The following is a 16,594-nucleotide window of genomic DNA, read 5'->3' as shown; positions in this document are numbered from 1 at the left end:
AGTCTGTCTCAGAACCCCTCCTTCTGTCTGACTCCTCCTTTCCTGAGTTGACATTAATTGTTGGTGGGGATGCTGGCTCAGGAGAAGGGGAGGCATGAGCTCACGGCAGCCTCGCTCCTAGCCAGCCCTCTGACTCACGCTCCCCATTACCAAAGTTTTCCACCTCCCAGATGCCTGGTGCAGAGAGAGTGAGTGTGTGTGTGTGTGTGTGTGTGTGTGTGTGTGTGTGCAGCTCAGTCACCTCCTGCGCCAAGGCCTTGACCTTTGGTCTGCCCAGTCCTCCACCCCAGTTGCCCCCGGGGGATGTATAAGTTCAACCACTTCTCCCTCAGATGGGGGGCGTTTGCATCCAGCTCCACCCTGGGGAATGGAGTTTCCTTTTCCAATCTAGGAAGTCCTTCCTGATGTCTGGCTGGAAGCCCTCTTGCTGCTGATCCCCAGCTGTGCCAAGTCCTGAAGCCCCACAGCTCCTGTGAATCTACCCTCCAGCCCCTATACCCTGGTCCAATCCACACTTCCCTGCTTGGATAAGAGAGGAAGCAGATGGGTGGGTGCCTCGCCCATGCCATCCCTTCCCTGCAGCCTGCCGTCCTCAGCATCTCTACACCCTGCATGCCTGGCTGGCCTGTGTGGGTGTTTGCTGTTGGACATCCTCCCTCCAGTCCGCCACCCCCCTCCTCCCCAGGCCTCAACCGCTGGCCAGCCCCCTCCCCGCCCCCCTCCTGTCCCCTGCTGCCTCCTCGGCAGCCTTTCTTGCTCCTGGCAAAGCATCCAGCTCCTGCCTGCTCCTCCCGGGTCCAGGGCGCTTCAGCAGGCTTTCCCCCCTTCCTCCAGTGGCTGCTGCCTCCTCCCCTCTCCTGATCCAGTCCCCTCTCACCCATCTTTGCCCTGGACTCTGCAAACATGAGGGTCTTGGCCTGCCTCCTTGGTGAGTGACCCTTTCTCTTTGGGGACTTGGGGGCCTGGGCCCCACCCTTTGACCCCTGAGCACATACAATCGAAGGGTCCGTTCTTCCAGGGCCCATTCCTGGTGCTTGGGGACACAGGACATCTGCCCTCCCTGCCTGACCCCCCAGGGACCCAGCCTTCTACATGCCCAGCCCCACCCTCTTAGGAGGCCCAGGGACCTGCCTGCCCCCACCACCAGCCCTGACCCTGTGGGGGGTCACACACCATTTGACCTTTAGCCAGGCCTCTCTCTTGGGGAGCACAAGGGCCTGGTCCCCAGCCCTGATCTGTGGCATCTGGGGCCCTGCCCCTTGGCCCAAAGTCCTGCTTTCTTCCCAGTAGGGGTTTCTGGTTCAGAGGTGCGAGGATGTGTGTGTGTGTGTGTGTGTGTGTGTGTGTGTCGGGGTGTTCAAGACTGGAGAAAGGACCCTGGGCCTGCCCCTCACTGTGTCCCACCCCTCCAACCTTCCTTCCAGTGGCTCTGATGGGGATCCAAGCTGTTGGTAAGTGTCCCTGAACACTCCTTTGTCTGGCCTCACCCAGCAGTAAGCCCATCCCATTGCCAGTGTCGCCCTCCCCTGAGATCCTGGCCACCTACCATCCGGCTATGACCTCAGGCACCATTCCCCCCAGAACTACCCCAGCAGCCAGCCACCCGCTTTCTACAGGGACCAGGGTCTCTCACCACTGCTTTCCTGGGCCTGCAGGATTTGGGGTCTCCACTAGCAGCGGGGTACTGGACTCCTCCCAGTCATACTCTGCAGGACAGCCCCTTGCCCCGTGGCCTCCAGGATGTCATAGTCTTTCCTCCGTTCCCCCAGAGTGGCTGCGTCTGGCTGATGGTCCCCACGGGTGCGCAGGCCGGCTGGAAGTGTGGCACAGTGGGCACTGGGGGACCGTGTGCGACGATGGATGGGACCTGCGAGATGCTGCAGTAGCCTGCCGGGAGCTGGGCTGCGGGGCGGCGCTGGCTGCCCCCGGAGGTGCCTTCTTTGGGGAGGGTGCAGGTCCCGTGTGGCTGAGTGAGCTGGCCTGCCGGGGCAGCGAGGGGCAGCTGGGCCTGTGCCCCCACCGAGGGTGGAAGGCCCATGTGTGTTCCCATGAGGAGGATGCAGGCATCGTCTGTGCAGGTAGGGACCCCAAGTCCTCAGCCCCGTCACTCTGAGGCTCCAGAGGTCCCAACATCCCCTCCAGAGCCAAGGGTCTCCCTCCAGGACCCCAGCTTACCACTGCCCAGGGATTCTGGCCCAGCCTCTCGCAGGGCCCGCCCCTCCAGAGCTTTCCTGCTCTCCGCAGGTCAGCGCGTGGCTAACTCGAGGGACACAGATGGTTCACTTTCATTCCTGGATGGGGACCCCTGGCAGGGGCTGTCTGGGGAGCAGAGCCCCAGCTCTGAGGAACCCCCTGTGACACACAGTGAGTGAGCCCACCCACGTCCCCTCCTGCTTCAGCCATGGGGGAGAGGGGCCTTCCACACTCATATTGCCCAGGGGACAGACAGATGCCCATCTCCACCCCAACCCCAAGGGTCCTGGCATGGCCCCCCAGGCAGGAGGGATGAGTGGCTCCTTCTCTCCTTACTGCCTCTTCTTCCAGCCCCTCGCCCAGCTGGGACTCCCCAGAGCAGTTCCCGGAAGAAGAGCCCACGGCCTCCCAAGCAGGCCAAGTCCACCAGGGCCCCTGCACTGATGGCCGGAGCCACGCGCCAGGGTAAGTCCCTTATAGGCCTCTCCTCCACAGATCTGGACCAGCCTGGGCCCCCCGCATGTCCTCCTGAGTGAGGCCCAGCTCCCCCACCCCACCCCATCAGGGAACCCAGATGTCCGTTCCCGGCACCCAGGCACTATGCGCTACTCACATTCTCACTCTCCCTTTAATGGCCAGGCTGGCAGGTGGATCTCAGGCCACTGCCCTCTCCAGGCCTCAGTTTGCATCGGTGGAAAACCAGGGGTGTTTAAATCCACTTATCCCAGCTGCCTCACACAAGATCCCTGTCCATCCCCACAGAGCGGCTGCGCCTGGCCTCTGGCCCCCACGGTTGTGCAGGCCGACTGGAGGTGTGGCACGGTGGGCGCTGGGGGACTGTGTGTGACGACGGATGGGACCTGCGTGATGCAGCCGTGGCCTGCCGGGAGCTGGGCTGTGGGGGTGCACTGGCCGCCCCAGGAGGGGCCCGATTTGGCCAGGGCTCGGGGCCCGTGTGGATGGATGACGTGGGGTGCGGAGGCGGAGAGCAGGCCCTGAGGGACTGTCCCCGGAGCCCCTGGGGTCGGAGCAACTGTGACCACAGCGAGGACGCAGGGCTGGTCTGCACAGGTGCGTCCTCCTCCCTGAGCCTGGGTCTGCCCACTGCACAGTGGGATCTGCGGTGTCTCCTTGGATGTCTAAAGCAGAGTGTGCAGTGGGGCACAGAGCTGGGGGCCGGGGACAGTGAGGGGTCCCCCCATGTGCCACAGGGTAGGAAGCATGTGGGGCCAGAAGCAGGGCCCAGTTTCTGGGAGGTAAATTGAGGCTTCAGAGAGGGTTATGTTGAGGAGAAGTGAACTCCACTGAGATGCCTGGGGGAGCTCAATGCCTTAATGCCTTTAATACCTCAGAGTGACCCTGTGGGGAGTCCCTTTCATTTCTGAGGAGAAGTAAGTGCAGGTATTTCTGGCCTCTCTCTCTGGCCTGCAATTCCGCCTCCCTACATACTGATTGGTAGAGAGATGGACTCCACACTCCCTCAACTTTTATCCCAGAAAGACCCAACAGAAATGAATTCTAAAACTGACAAGAAGTTACTATCTAAACTAGTTTTCATTGTGGGGTGGGGGGCAATTTTCCCACTCCCCAGGGGACATCTGTAAACCCTGGAGACATTCTTGGTTGTCACAACTGTGGGTGCTCCTCACATCTGCGGGGTGGAGCCCAGGGGTGCTGCTGGACAGATGTCCTGGACAGGGCCTGGGAGGCCCCACAGGATGGTCTGTCCCAGATGTCAGCAGTGCAGCTGGGAGTGGAGACCCAGGCCAGGAAGGGGGATGGCAGGGCCCGGGGGCACAGCTCTCAGCGATAGCCCTGGGCAGCAGGGACATGGGGAGAGACGGGAGCTGGACTCTTGGTGAGTGATGCCCGTCTCGGAGCCCTTTCTTCATTTGCAAACTGAAGATGGAACAGCCACTCTGCAGCATCACATTGGGCTGGGCTCTTACCTGCTCACCCTTCACGGTTCCCCTTTCTCTGTAATTCTCCTTCTCCCCACATCCAGGTCCAGCCCCCCGGCTGCGTCTGGCTGATGGCCCCCATGGGTGCGCTGGTCGCCTGGAGGTGTGGCATGGTGGACGCTGGGGGTCGGTGTGTGATGATGCCTGGGACCTGCGGGATGCCACAGTGGCCTGCCGGGAGCTGGGCTGTGGGGCTGCACTGGCCGCCCCTGGAGGGGCCTTCTTTGGGGAGGGGGCTGGACCCATCCTCCTGGACGATCTTCGGTGTCGGGGAAATGAGACAGCACTGAGGTTCTGCCCATCAAGGCCTTGGGGCCAGCATGACTGTCACCACCGGGAGGACGCCGGGGCCGTGTGTGATGGTAGGGCTCTGGGAAAGGCTGGGGAGGTAGGTGTGGTAGAGCCTGGTGTGGACGGGCCAGAAGTGGGGGGCTCACGTGTTTCCCTAATGTACCCTACGCCCCTCAGTCCCTCCATCCAGACTGGCCACGTGCCCCGTCTTACCTGTGAAACCTTGTCCTACATTGTGGCCCTGGGACAGGCTGGGTGGTGACTACCTCTTCCCCTACCCCTGTCTCAGGTATACCTCTTGCGTATGTCCCTCCCACGGCCTCCACAGTCGGCAGCAACAGCTCGATGCCCAGGAAGACAGGGCCCAGGCCCCCACCCCCTGCCGCAGGCCAGGCTCCTCAGACAACAAGCATTTCGCCTCTGCCCACCTCCCCGGCTGCCCCTTGGGAGCCTGGGCCAGAAGCTGGTAAGTCTGTTCTACACCCCAAGGAAATGGGGTCTTAGCTTGGGAGCAATTCCCCGCTCAGCCCCCGGTGCCCTTCCCCCATCTTACAGGGGCAAAGAGAAGGGTAGGGCATAGGCACCCAGGGCCCACACTCACTTTAGTGCTCCATGGTCGCCTTCTAAAAATGCAAGGTGCTTTTTGAAGGCTGCCTCCTTCTTACCAGTACCAAAAAGACTGGGTCAATGATGGCTGTTGTTTTGAAATATAGGCTTTATTATTATTCAAGGATGGCGAGGCCAATAGATCAGGAGGTGAGATCAGGAGGCAATATCGTTGGAAAGGTAGTGGTTTCTTAGTTCCCAAGAAAAGAGGCCGTGCACTCCACACATGCCACACATGCCCACATGAGGATCAGGGTCGGCCAGGAGACAGAGGGAGGTGAGGGAACTGTTGACAGGAGCCTTGCCCGGTTCCTACAGGAGGAACAGGCCCTTGTCAGTTTTTGTGGTATCTGCCCTGGGGGATGAGGGCAGGTGAACAGTGGCCCTGAGACTGTGGGCTCTGGACCAGCTGGTTTGCATACGAACCAATGGCAAGCACTAGTCGTTGCCTATCTCTAGGAGTCAGCTACCCTGGGGAGGGGCCGTCCCTCCAGTGTCAGCAAGGCCCAGAGATGTCAAAGCCTCAGAAATACAGAAAATATAAAGGCATGATTAACACAGCTGTCTCCTCAAGGTTAGAAAGGGCTGGAAAAAGAGGGCACTTGTTCACTATTACTGGAGGCCTCTTTCCCCTTTGTCTGAAGAAGAATAATAACAATAACAACCACCACTGACTCAGCACTTGCTGGCTTGCGTGTGGCAGTGCTTTTGCAAGCACTCTGAGTTTTCAGCAGGTACCTGTCCACCACTTATCCCGGGTATGCTTCTGGTCTTCGTGTCACAGATGAAGCCACAGCTAAAACACAGGAAAACCAGGACTTCAGTGAAGGCAGTGTGCTCCGGAGCCCACAGCCTTTATTTTTTTATTGTGGTAAAATATACACAACACAAAAGTGACCATTTTAACCATTTTTAAGGATACAGTTCAGCAGTGCTAAATACATTCAGGATGTTATGCAGCCATCACCACCTCCATCTCCAGAAATCCCGGGCCCATTAAACACTAACTCCCCATCCCCTTCCTCCAGCCCCCAGCACTCACTGTCCTACTGTCTACGAATTTGACAACTCTAGGGACCCCATATAAGTGGAATCATACAGAATTTGTCCTTTTGTATGTGGCTTATTTCACTGAGCATAATGTTCTCAAGGTTTATCTGTGCTGTACTATGTGTCAGAGTTTCCTTCCTTTTTTATGGCTGAATAATATTCCATTGTGTGGATGGACTATGCTTTGTGTATCCGTTGGAATTTTAGGCTTCCCACCTTTAGCTTTGTCGATAGTGGTGCTGTGAACCTTTGCGTACCAGTGTCTGTTTGAATACCTGTTTTCACCCTATTTTGGGTAAGTCCCTAGGAGTGAAATTTCTGGATCACATGATAATTTTATGTGTAGCTTTTCAAAGAACCATCAGACTGTGTCTGGCTCTTTATGCCTGTGCCTAATGCAGACGATGCACAGCACATGTTTTAATAAATCCTTGCTGCTTGGAAGGAAGGACGGATGGCAGGGGAGGTGGAGGAGGACTGAGAGAGTGAACAGTGTCCCTGACTAAATCTTTGGGTCTCTTCCATCCCAGGGTCCCCCCAGTTGCGGCTGGTGGCTGGGCCCAGCAGGTGCTCAGGCCGGCTGGAGGTGTGGCATGCCGGGCTCTGGGGAACAGTGTGTGATGACAGCTGGGACCTGCGGGATTCAGCTGTGGTCTGCCAGGAGCTAGGCTGCGGGGGAGCTCGGCAGCCAGACCCATCTGCGGACCGTTTTGGCTGGGGTGCTGGTCCCATCTGGCTGGATGATGTAGGGTGTGTGGGGACAGAGACTTCACTCTCTGATTGCCCTGCCGCTCCCTGGGGGAAGCACAACTGCGCTCACAATGAGGACGTTGGTGTCACCTGCACTGGTAAGGAGCCCTAGCCATGCATTGGCTCCGGGAGGACTTTCTGGAGGAGGGAACGGGAACTAACATCAGCGCTAAAGTTGATCGAATGCTCACCTTTTTTTTTTTTTTTTAATTTTATTGGGGAACAGCCATGGTCATTGGTTACACATTGCTTTCATGCTACAATGGCATAGTTGACTCTTTTTAAGGAGGGCGCAGCTCACAGTGGACCATGCAGGGATCGAACCAGCAACCTTAGTGTTATCAGCCCCATGCTCTAACCAACTGAGCTAACCGGTCATCCCCGAACACCCACCTTTTAAGCCCTGACACTGGACTGGATGTTTTCGCACTTCAGACTGCATTCACACCCCACAATAAGTCCAGGTTGGTAGATGTTACTGATGAAGATGCTGAGGCACAGAGAAGTTAAGTAACTTGCCCGAAATCACACAGCAACCAAGTGGCAGAGCTGGGATTCTTCCTCCTCTTCCTCCTCCAAGAATTAGGGAAACCTTCCTCACAGAGGGGAGCTTTGTCCTCTCTAAGATTAGATGAAGCAGCCACAGGGGCACCAGGACATGAAGAGAAGCCAGAGTGAGGGCCTGCTGCAATAAACTCAGGCATCACGTTTGTCATTGGTTTGCCAACATATATTGAGTGCCAGACACTGAGCTCTGGCTGGGTCCTCAGAATGCAATGAACACGGCCTGGCCTTTGAGAAGCTCACAGCTCATGGTGGGAAAGAGACGCACCAACAAATCACTGCAAACCTGTGTGACATGTTAGAATTTGGGGGGTGTCCAAGACCGTCCACAGCTTCCATAATTTTCTGGAAGGACTCACAAAATCAGCATTGCCGTCATACTGAGGGTTATGTTTATTGTGAATGGACACAGATTGACATCAGCCGAGGGTAGAGGCATGTGGGGCAGGGTCCAGGAGAGACCCATGTGAAGCTTCCAGGCGTCCTCTCCCTGGGGGTCGTGACAACACACATGCTAAATTGCCAACCAAGGAAGCCCTCCCAGCCTTGTTGTTAGAGTTTTTAGAGGAGCTCAGTCATGACAGACAGACAATCTTTTCAGGCAGGACATTCCCAGGGCTTCAGGTCACCTCCAGGAGCCAGGGGCAAAGGCCAAATCTTTCTTTGGGTGAAGTTAACCCTTTACTGCACACAGGTGCTAATCAGAAAGATGTGAGTAGTGGCGGCTGTAAGGATGGAGTCATCTATCTGCCTGGAGTTAAGACCCATTTGCTCTGTTATCGAGGGTCACAGGAGCCCCAGAAGTGTCTTGAGCTAGGGAGTGACCTGGTGGTCAGTGAGAGCTGTGTGGGGAGGAAGGGAGACCCATCGGAAGGTACAGGAATAGATGCCACGTCCAGGGAGATGGAGAGTACAGGTCGGGTGTGAGAGGCGAAGGGAGTCAGTAATATCATGATTGTGAGTGCCAAGGAGGCAGGGGACAGTGTCGGGTTTGGCTGGCCACAGTGTGCCCAGGGTCAGGCACGGTGCCTGACTCACAGGAGATGCTTAATAAATGTTTGTAACATGAATGAATGAATGAATGAATGGGAGCTTGGTGATTGACTGCAGAGGGGAAGATGAGAGAGGAGGGGCGTGGACTAATGACCTTGGTATCACGGGGTCTGCCACCTTCCCTGTCCTCCCCTCCACCTTCCAGGGACCCCTGGCTTGGACTCCATCTCAGATCCCATCAGCTGGCGCTGGATCCATGGCCTGGGCAGAGACTCGGATGCCTGGCTCCCTGGGGAGCTGGCCACCAAGCCCTCTGCAAGGCTGACCCCCAGTGTTCCTGAGAAAACCACCAAGACCCCTGGGAAAATGCCCAAGAGCACTAAGAAGTGGGTGACCAAGCATGCAAAGAGGCCAACCACTCAGCCCCCTGTGACGCCAACCGCTAAACACTCCAGGGTCCCGGGCACCCAGGGTCCTCCAGAACTGACTTTGCAAACCAACTCAGCCCTGAACACTGAGGTACCCCACAGGCCGACCTCACACACCACCACAGTGCTGACTCCCCGGGTCCCCCGCGTATGGACCTCTAAGACTTTGGCAACGCCAACCACTCAAAGTCCCCAAGAGATGACCTCTGAGGCCACCGTCAAGCGAATCCCTCTGGCCTCTGTGGAGCCATCAGCCAAGATCCCAGCAGAAGGTTCTCCAGTGTCATCCAAAGACCCAGTCCCCTCCCCCACTGGGGGCACCTCTGGGGGGTCAGGTGAGTAGAGGGCTCATGAAGGGGCAAGGCTGACCCCAGCTGTCCCCTCTTGACCTGGGACCTTCATTATAGGCTCGTTCCGAGTTCGTCTGGCGGATGGGCCCAACCGGTGTGCCGGCCGGTTGGAGGTGTGGCATGCTGGACGCTGGGGGACAGTGTGCGATGACAACTGGGATCTGCGGGATGGCACTGTAGCCTGCTGGGAGCTGGGCTGTGGACGGGTCCGGCCCCGCGTGGGCAAAACCCACTATGGCCCAGGGACTGGGCCCATCTGGCTGGATGACATGGGTTGTAAGGGGACCGAGGCCTCGCTGAGCGACTGCCCTGCTGGGGCGTGGGGACAGCACAACTGCGACCATGAGGAAGACGTGGGATTGACCTGCACTGGTACCAGGGATGGTGGGGGTAAGGGGTGGCCAGGGGCATGGAGTCGGGTCCATGGGGTCGGGGGACCCAGAGTTGCACCAAGAGATTCTGGAAGGGGAGTTTGAAGCAGCAGCAAGGACCTCTGAGATGGGATGGGGCTCAACCCTTCCCCAAATTCCCCCAAGGCCATGCAGATGAGGAGGACTACCCCTCCTGGACCTGGGACCCTACCTCTGCAGAGGACCTGGCCCAGGGGACCACCGCTGCAGGGGCATCTGGACATACTGTCTCCTGGGGCAGCACCCGGAGCCCTGGGGCCACCTCCCCAGCAACGAGGCACCCTCCGAGCCCAGGTGAGGGCATGGCTGGGTGGGGAGGGACCTCTATGCATCCTCTGCAGGGCTTCTAGAAAGATCCTGCTAAATGAGCAGGTCTGGGTCTCAGAGACTCCGGACACATTTTCTCGGCTCCAGGGACCCTAAAAATGTTCCTTCCTTCAGCTCATCTATAACATTTTCCTCCAGGGCCTAGAAGAGGTGATCCCGTGTGTCTCTGAGAATCAGATCAGGCTCAGCCCAGCCTGGGCCCACGTCCTCCTGCTAGCCGACTGGGGCCTTTGGGAATCAGCCGTGATACCCAAGCCTGCACCCCTCAATTCAGAGCCAGACCCCACAGCAGAGGTCCACACTGTCACCACGTTGTGGCCCCCACCCCAGCTCCCTCAAACCCCTTCTCATTCCCCATGTCCTGGTCTGGGAGAATCTATGGCTCAGAGATGGGGTGGGGACACCTGGATGGAGGGTCCTGTCTCCTGCCTGTGCCCAACAGGGTCAGCCTCCAGCCCCACAGCTCTATCCCTCTCTGCCCTGTGGGCTGTGTCTCGCTGTCTCCAGTCTCTCTGCGACAGCTTCCTTCTGTCCCTGTGCATGTGCGTGTGTGGGTGCATGTGATAATCTCTATTCCAGCCCAGCATTGCCATGTCTGTGGATCCACCTCTGCCCCTCTTTTTCACATCCTGTTTCGCTCTTTTTCTTTCATCATTTCTCACCCGCCTCATTGTTCTTTTTCATGGTCAGTTTCTCTTTTTCCCTGTGTCTTTCTCTTTTTTCTTTCATTTTCAGTTGCTCACCCTCTGCATCTCACTCTGTTTTCCAAGGTCAGTTTCTCTTGCTATTTCTCTCTCCAACTTCTCATGATTTTTTCATGATCAAGTTCACACTCCCATCATTTCTATCTCTCACTGTTTTCCAGTCAACTTCTTGTTATCTCGCCCCCACTTGTGTCTGTCTCTTTTTTCCTTCATTATCCATTGCTCACCATTCTCATTGCTATTGCTGGTCTCCTCAGGGTCAGTTTCCGTTTGTCACCATCTTGCCTGTTTTGTTTCCTTATCAAGTTCCCACCCCACCCTCTCCCTCACCACTTTCCATGCCAGGTTCTCTGTCTCCCTTCTCTCCTTCTCTCCCTACCTCACCCCCATCTGTTCCCTCCCCACCGTCCCTCTCAGCCCTTCTCTGAACCCCCATTCCATTTTGTCCTCTTGTCACCCCCTCGCGCTCTCACTCCCTCTGTTCCTCTCATGGTGGCTTCTTCCCTCAGACTTCCCAGGCGTCTTTATTTCTGCCCCTTCTCGCCTGTCCCACCAGTTGTGCCCCTTGGTTTCTCCCTCTATTTCTCCTTAGTCCTCCTGAAAGCCCCAGCTCTGCCCCTGTCGCCCTGCGCCCCTTGCCTGTTCTCTTGACTTCGTCCCCTCATGCCTCCTCAAAAGGACCCCGCTCCTTGTGCCCTTTCCTGCATTTTTCACGATCTCAGCACGCGTGCGCACACTGGGCCCTGGGCAAGTGAGGTGGGGCAGAGGATGAAGGGACAGGAGGAGCAAGCGTCAATAGTCCTTGAGCCTTGTGACGTCACCGTGCGCTGCGCCTCCTGATTGGCCGGTTGGCCCAGATCCACGGCAATAAAAGCCGGTAATGCTTGCTGCAGGCCCACAGGGTGGCTGTGGGTCTTGAGGAGTTAGCTTGGTGGGTGCAGGAGAATGGAGCAGGCCCTGGCGGTGCCGCGATTTTGGGGGGTCCCAAGTTGTGAGTTAGGACTCATCCAGCCCAGTTTCGAGAGGTGCCGCTCCTGCTGTGCTGTATAGCCAGGATTCCAGAGCCTTTGTTCTCTGCAACCGTGCGCGGCCTCCTTATCCTATAGCGCCTCCTCGTGGCGGAGATGGCCAGATGCTGGGCGCTCGCAGCTATGAAGGAGGCTGGGTCCCGCTCTCCGGGAATCCCTTCCTAGTCGGGAGAAGGCGGTACATGAGCACAAATACGTGCAGAAGTACAAACTGCGCAGAGGAGACATCAGGACAGTCACATATACAACTTTAGTAACGGGAAGACTTGGAGGGAGAGGCAAGGGTGATGCGGGGTTGCGAGCTGGAGAAGCGACAGACATGAATTCCTAGCCTCACTAGCAAGATGACCTTGAAAAAAATGGCTCCCCCAGATTTGATTCTCAGTTTGTTCCTCTGAAAAAAACCCACAGAGCTCCAGGGTTCCTGGCAAGAGTGAAGCACTGAAGCAGAGCTCTTACTCTGTGCTAGGCATGCATGATTCCAACAACTGGGTGACATAGGTCTTCTTGTTACGCCCATGTTTCAGGTGGAGAAAAAAATGAGGCTCAGAGAAGTTAAATTAGAACTCAGAAGCCACGCTTGAGATCCATTTTAAACGATTTCACACACATTTTACTCTTGGGTTTTGAAAGATTACTGACTGAAGTAATTACAGTCGTGAGTTCTGGAGTCCAACTGCCTGGGGTCCAGTGGTGGCTCCACCAGGATTAGAACTAGCTGGGTGACCTCAGGTCCCCAAGCCAATGAACAAAATGTGTGTGAAATTGTTTAAAACCGCAAAACATTGGTGGTTAGAATTATTTACAGATGCACAACAGCTGCAAGGACCTAGGGATGGAGTGACTGTCATTGAGCAATTGGCACAAGCCTCCCAGAGGAGATGGTATGATTTCCACCAGCGGGCACCAGGAGGAAGGGGACTCTCAGAGGGGCAAAGGCTGGAGCTGAGGAAATTGCACTGCCAGTCTAGAACGTTGTCATCAGCTCTGGACTGTTAGCTCATCATGTGTTAAGCTCTGTCACTTTCTGTTGCTGCCATAACATATCACCCCACATTAGTGGCTGAAAACAACTCAACTTTTTTTTTTAACTTTATTGGGGAACAGCCATGGTCATTGGTTACACATTGCTTTCATGCTGCAATGGCATAGTTGACTTTTTTTTTAAGATTTTATTGGGGAATTGGGGGAGGGGAACAGTGTTGGGGAATCGGGGAAGGGGAGCATACAGGTTGCTGTCCTCTTGTTCTTCAGTCTAGCTGTGGAGGACATCGCTTCACTGGACCATGTTGGTATTATCATTGCGCTCTTCCCAGGTGAGGCAGTCACTCGCTGGCCGTTGGACAGCCACTCACGGCGGCTCACAGCAGCTCACGAAAGTGCACGCCAGCTGCCGTGCTGGCCAGCCCCACTGCAGCCTACTCTGTCACCGGGGACTCATGGCAGCCCAGCTCCAGGTCGAGCTGTTGTTAACCATCTTAGCTGTAGAGGGCGCAGCATCACTGGCCCTCATGTGGGATCCAAACCAGGGCCCTGCTGCTCAGAGCTGGCGTCCCAAGCCAACTCTTAACCAACACGCCACTCGGCCGGCCCCATAGTTGACTCTTTTAAGGAGGGTGCAACTTACAGTGGCCCGTGTGGGGATCAAACCGGCAACCCTGGTGTTATCAGCACGACACTCTAACCAACTGAGCTTACCGGTCACCCCCAAAACAACACAAACTTATTTAGTAGTTCTGTAGGTTGAAGGTCTGACAGGTGTCTCACAGGGATAAAATCAAGGTGACATCAGGGCTGTTCCTTCGGGGTGCTCTCGGGAAGAATTCCTTCCCTTGCCTTCAGCTTGTGCATTCGTCTGCATTCCTTGGCTCATGGCCCCTTCCTTCACTTTCAAAGCCAGCAGCCTTGCATCTCTCTGACCCCTCTTTCTTCACATCTTTCTCTGTCACCACAACTGGGCAAAGTTCTCTAATTTTAAGGATTTGTATGATTAGATTGGGCCCACTTGGTTTCATACAGGATAATCTCCATCTCAAGGTCTGCACCCTTAAACCACATCTGCAAAGTCCTTTTTGTCACTTAAGGTAACTTATTCACAGGTTTTGGGGATTAGGGCATGGGCATTTTTGGAGAGCATTATTCTGTCAACCACAGGTTCTGTGTTGTAGAGACTCAGCAGAGACTATATATTGGTCGAATGAATGAATGAATGAGTGAATGAATGGGAGATTGCAGTGTAAGTCTGGAGAGAGTGTACAGGAGATGAAGCTGGAGGCTTATGAAGTGTGGATTTTCACTTTACAGTTCCTTGCGCAACATTTCTTGAGGCTTCCTGAAGGATGGATTTTAGAGACACAGACATTGATTCGTATGTCAAGTGTCTGCTATGAAACAGGAATGAGTACTTACTCCTGGGAACATGACTGTGGCAAGCAGAGCAAGGGAGGGGAAAGGGAGGCTGAGGTGTAATTTAAAATAGGATAGTCAAGAGGTAACTCCCTAAGAAAGTGACAACCTCAAGGAGGAGAGGGAGAAAGCCATGCAAGTATCTGGTTGGAGAGTGTTTCATACAGAGGGAACAGCACATGCAAAGTGCTCAGGTGGGAGTGTGCTTAGCTAGTTCAAGAAACAACAGTGAGATCAGCAGGGCTGAAGTGGAATGGTTGATGGGGTGATGGCAGGACATGATATCTGTGGTCCAGTGTAAAGATGTCTGCTGGGATTGGGAGCCTGGAGGGACCTAAAGGAGCATTCCAGGCAGAGGGAGGAGCATGTGCAAAGGTCCTGAGGTGGGACCTTAGGAGACTGGCCAGGACACCAGCATGGCTGGAGTGGAGTGAGCCAGGCAGTAGGGAGTGAGGGGAGGTGGCACCAGAGTCCCGGTTTCATTCTATGTGCTGTGACAAGCCTTGGAGGAGGACGTGCTAGGAAGGATGTGATCACTTGTGCGTTTCCAAAGCAGTGACTCAGGATGACATATGGGGAGTGCATGCATGGAGGCCGGAGGTCCTTGGACAAGTGACAGTGGCCTCAACCAGGGTGGCAGTGGAGACTGAGAGAGAAGTGCACATGTTCAAGATGTATTCTGAGGGTTGACCTGATGGAGTTGGGTGAGGGATGGGAGGGTGAGGACAGGGAAATTGGGGTGGGGGCCTGGCTTTTACTGGATCAGGGAACACTGCACCCCTGCACCTCACAGGCCCCAGAATGGGAATGTTAACCACTCCATTGGTGATGCACATGACACATCCAGATGGAGATTATACTATGTGCAATCCTGGAGCCCAGGGGTGCCTGGGCTGCACTTGGAAATTGACAGGATGGAATCTGAAGCTGTGGGTATGGATAAGGACAGGGAGATAGATAGCCCTGTCTAATGTCATTTCACACCCAGGTGGGAAGGTGTGGTGACTCATGGATTTGGGATATCACTGTCTGTTATGGCTACAGGAGGTCATGGAGAGGGGAGGAGGTCCAAGGTTAAATGCAGGATTACATTTAGAGGTCGGATGGTAATAACAGTGATAATAGCAGATGTTCGCTGAATCCCATCCATGTGTCAGGCCCTGTCTAGGTGCATCACATGGTTTAACTCACTTCCTCCCCACAGAGCTTTAAGAGACAAGTACTGTCTTTCCCCCCATTCTACCCATTCTACAGAGAGGTCGGGACAGCAAAGGACACCCTTAACCACTCCAGCCACGGAGACTGGAAAGGAGTGTGTGATGGGATTAGCTCTGAAGAACCCAGGGGCTGTAGAGCAGGGCATAACCTCATCGAGGGTGAATGAAAACCCACCAGGAAAGGAGTGGGGCACGATTTGGAGGTCTGCCCCGTGTAGAACCAGGCAGACTTGCCTGGGTCTGAAGCCTAATGCTGCTCCTTAGCTGTGTGACCTTGGGAAAGCTCCTTGCCCTCTCTGGGCTTCAGTTTGGTCACCTGTAGCAAAACTGTGGCTTCTCCACCCACCCTTTCCCTGTGAGATTGCCAAATTACAATGTCTGACAGCAGCAAGGATGTGGGATGAAGGTGGGCGAGAGAATCCACACCCACTTATGAGGGCAGTTTGACAATATCTAGGGAGGTGCATCTGCCTTCACAGTAATTCCACAGTTAGGTGTTGAGGAATTCTCGCCCATGAGCCCGAGGACACGGGTGCAAGGAGTCACTACAGCCATATCTGGAACAGCAAAACATCGGCCATAGCCTAACAGCCCATCATCAACAGGGCCATAGACAAGTCAGTGTTCGTATATTCCGAGGATAGAACAGTATACAGAGATGAAAAAGAAGGATCTAGAGTTCTACGTATTTAATCCAAAGAATAGCTTATCACATGCCCGGTCCAGCAACCTCATGGAGTAGAGGTCCTTGTGGTCCCCATTTTACAGGCGAGGAAACTGAGTCATGGAGAAGTTAAGTGAAGTGTCCACCCAGCTAGGAAGGGATGAAGCCAAAAAGCAAGCTGCAAGGGATGTGTGCAGTGTATATGCATAAGTGCACAGTCTGAAACTGGTCTAGGAAGCTAAAGTGTGGAGAAAGCAATAAGGTACCAGGGAGTCCTACATATGTGGTTAAGATGCAAAGACACTTTGGGAATAAGCTAAATTTCGGGCAGTGGTTCCCCTGACGAAGGGAAGGGATGTGATTTGGCCTCACGAGGGCTGTAAATATGCAATACTGCTTTTTAAAAAAATGCGTATTTTAATGAAAAAAATCACACACTATGGACTATTGAGCAGGTGGTCATGCCTTAGAACACATCCAAGTCCACACAAACGCAGGAATATGCCTGCAATTGCTGGGCTCGTGTTTTAACAGGAAGACAGCTTCAATGTGTGTTCTTAACGGGGTCCTCCTAAAACCCAGCATCTTGGGAAGAAGTCTTTAGTGACTCACCTCTAATGGGTTTTCTCCCCTAAACTCTTTTCCATTTTTC

The 16,594-nt window shown here is 55.0% G+C and overlaps 1 protein-coding gene across 1 annotated transcript in view; it reads left to right on the top strand.

Annotated features, from left to right (window-relative positions):
- Positions 1-238: 238 nt before the first annotated feature.
- The window catches only part of SSC5D (scavenger receptor cysteine rich family member with 5 domains), a 22,794-nt gene continuing 6,438 nt past the window's right edge, over positions 239-16,594 (top strand). The window contains exons 1-13 of the mRNA XM_019627855.1: positions 239-547; positions 835-928; positions 1,425-1,451; positions 1,770-2,078; positions 2,245-2,364; positions 2,545-2,658; positions 2,956-3,264; positions 4,199-4,516; positions 4,735-4,911; positions 6,632-6,949; positions 8,614-9,171; positions 9,244-9,558; positions 9,723-9,890. Coding sequence (XP_019483400.1) covers positions 904-928; positions 1,425-1,451; positions 1,770-2,078; positions 2,245-2,364; positions 2,545-2,658; positions 2,956-3,264; positions 4,199-4,516; positions 4,735-4,911; positions 6,632-6,949; positions 8,614-9,171; positions 9,244-9,558; positions 9,723-9,890 — 2,758 coding nt within the window. The 5' untranslated portion in view covers positions 239-547; positions 835-903. The remainder of the gene's footprint in view (positions 548-834; positions 929-1,424; positions 1,452-1,769; positions 2,079-2,244; positions 2,365-2,544; positions 2,659-2,955; positions 3,265-4,198; positions 4,517-4,734; positions 4,912-6,631; positions 6,950-8,613; positions 9,172-9,243; positions 9,559-9,722; positions 9,891-16,594) is intronic.

Source organism: Hipposideros armiger, unplaced genomic scaffold (assembly GCF_001890085.2).
Source record: "Hipposideros armiger isolate ML-2016 unplaced genomic scaffold, ASM189008v1 scaffold_742, whole genome shotgun sequence".
Lineage (NCBI taxonomy): Eukaryota > Metazoa > Chordata > Mammalia > Chiroptera > Hipposideridae > Hipposideros > Hipposideros armiger.
Note: the sequence above shows the minus strand (reverse complement) of the source record. Positions and strands in the feature narration are given on the sequence as shown.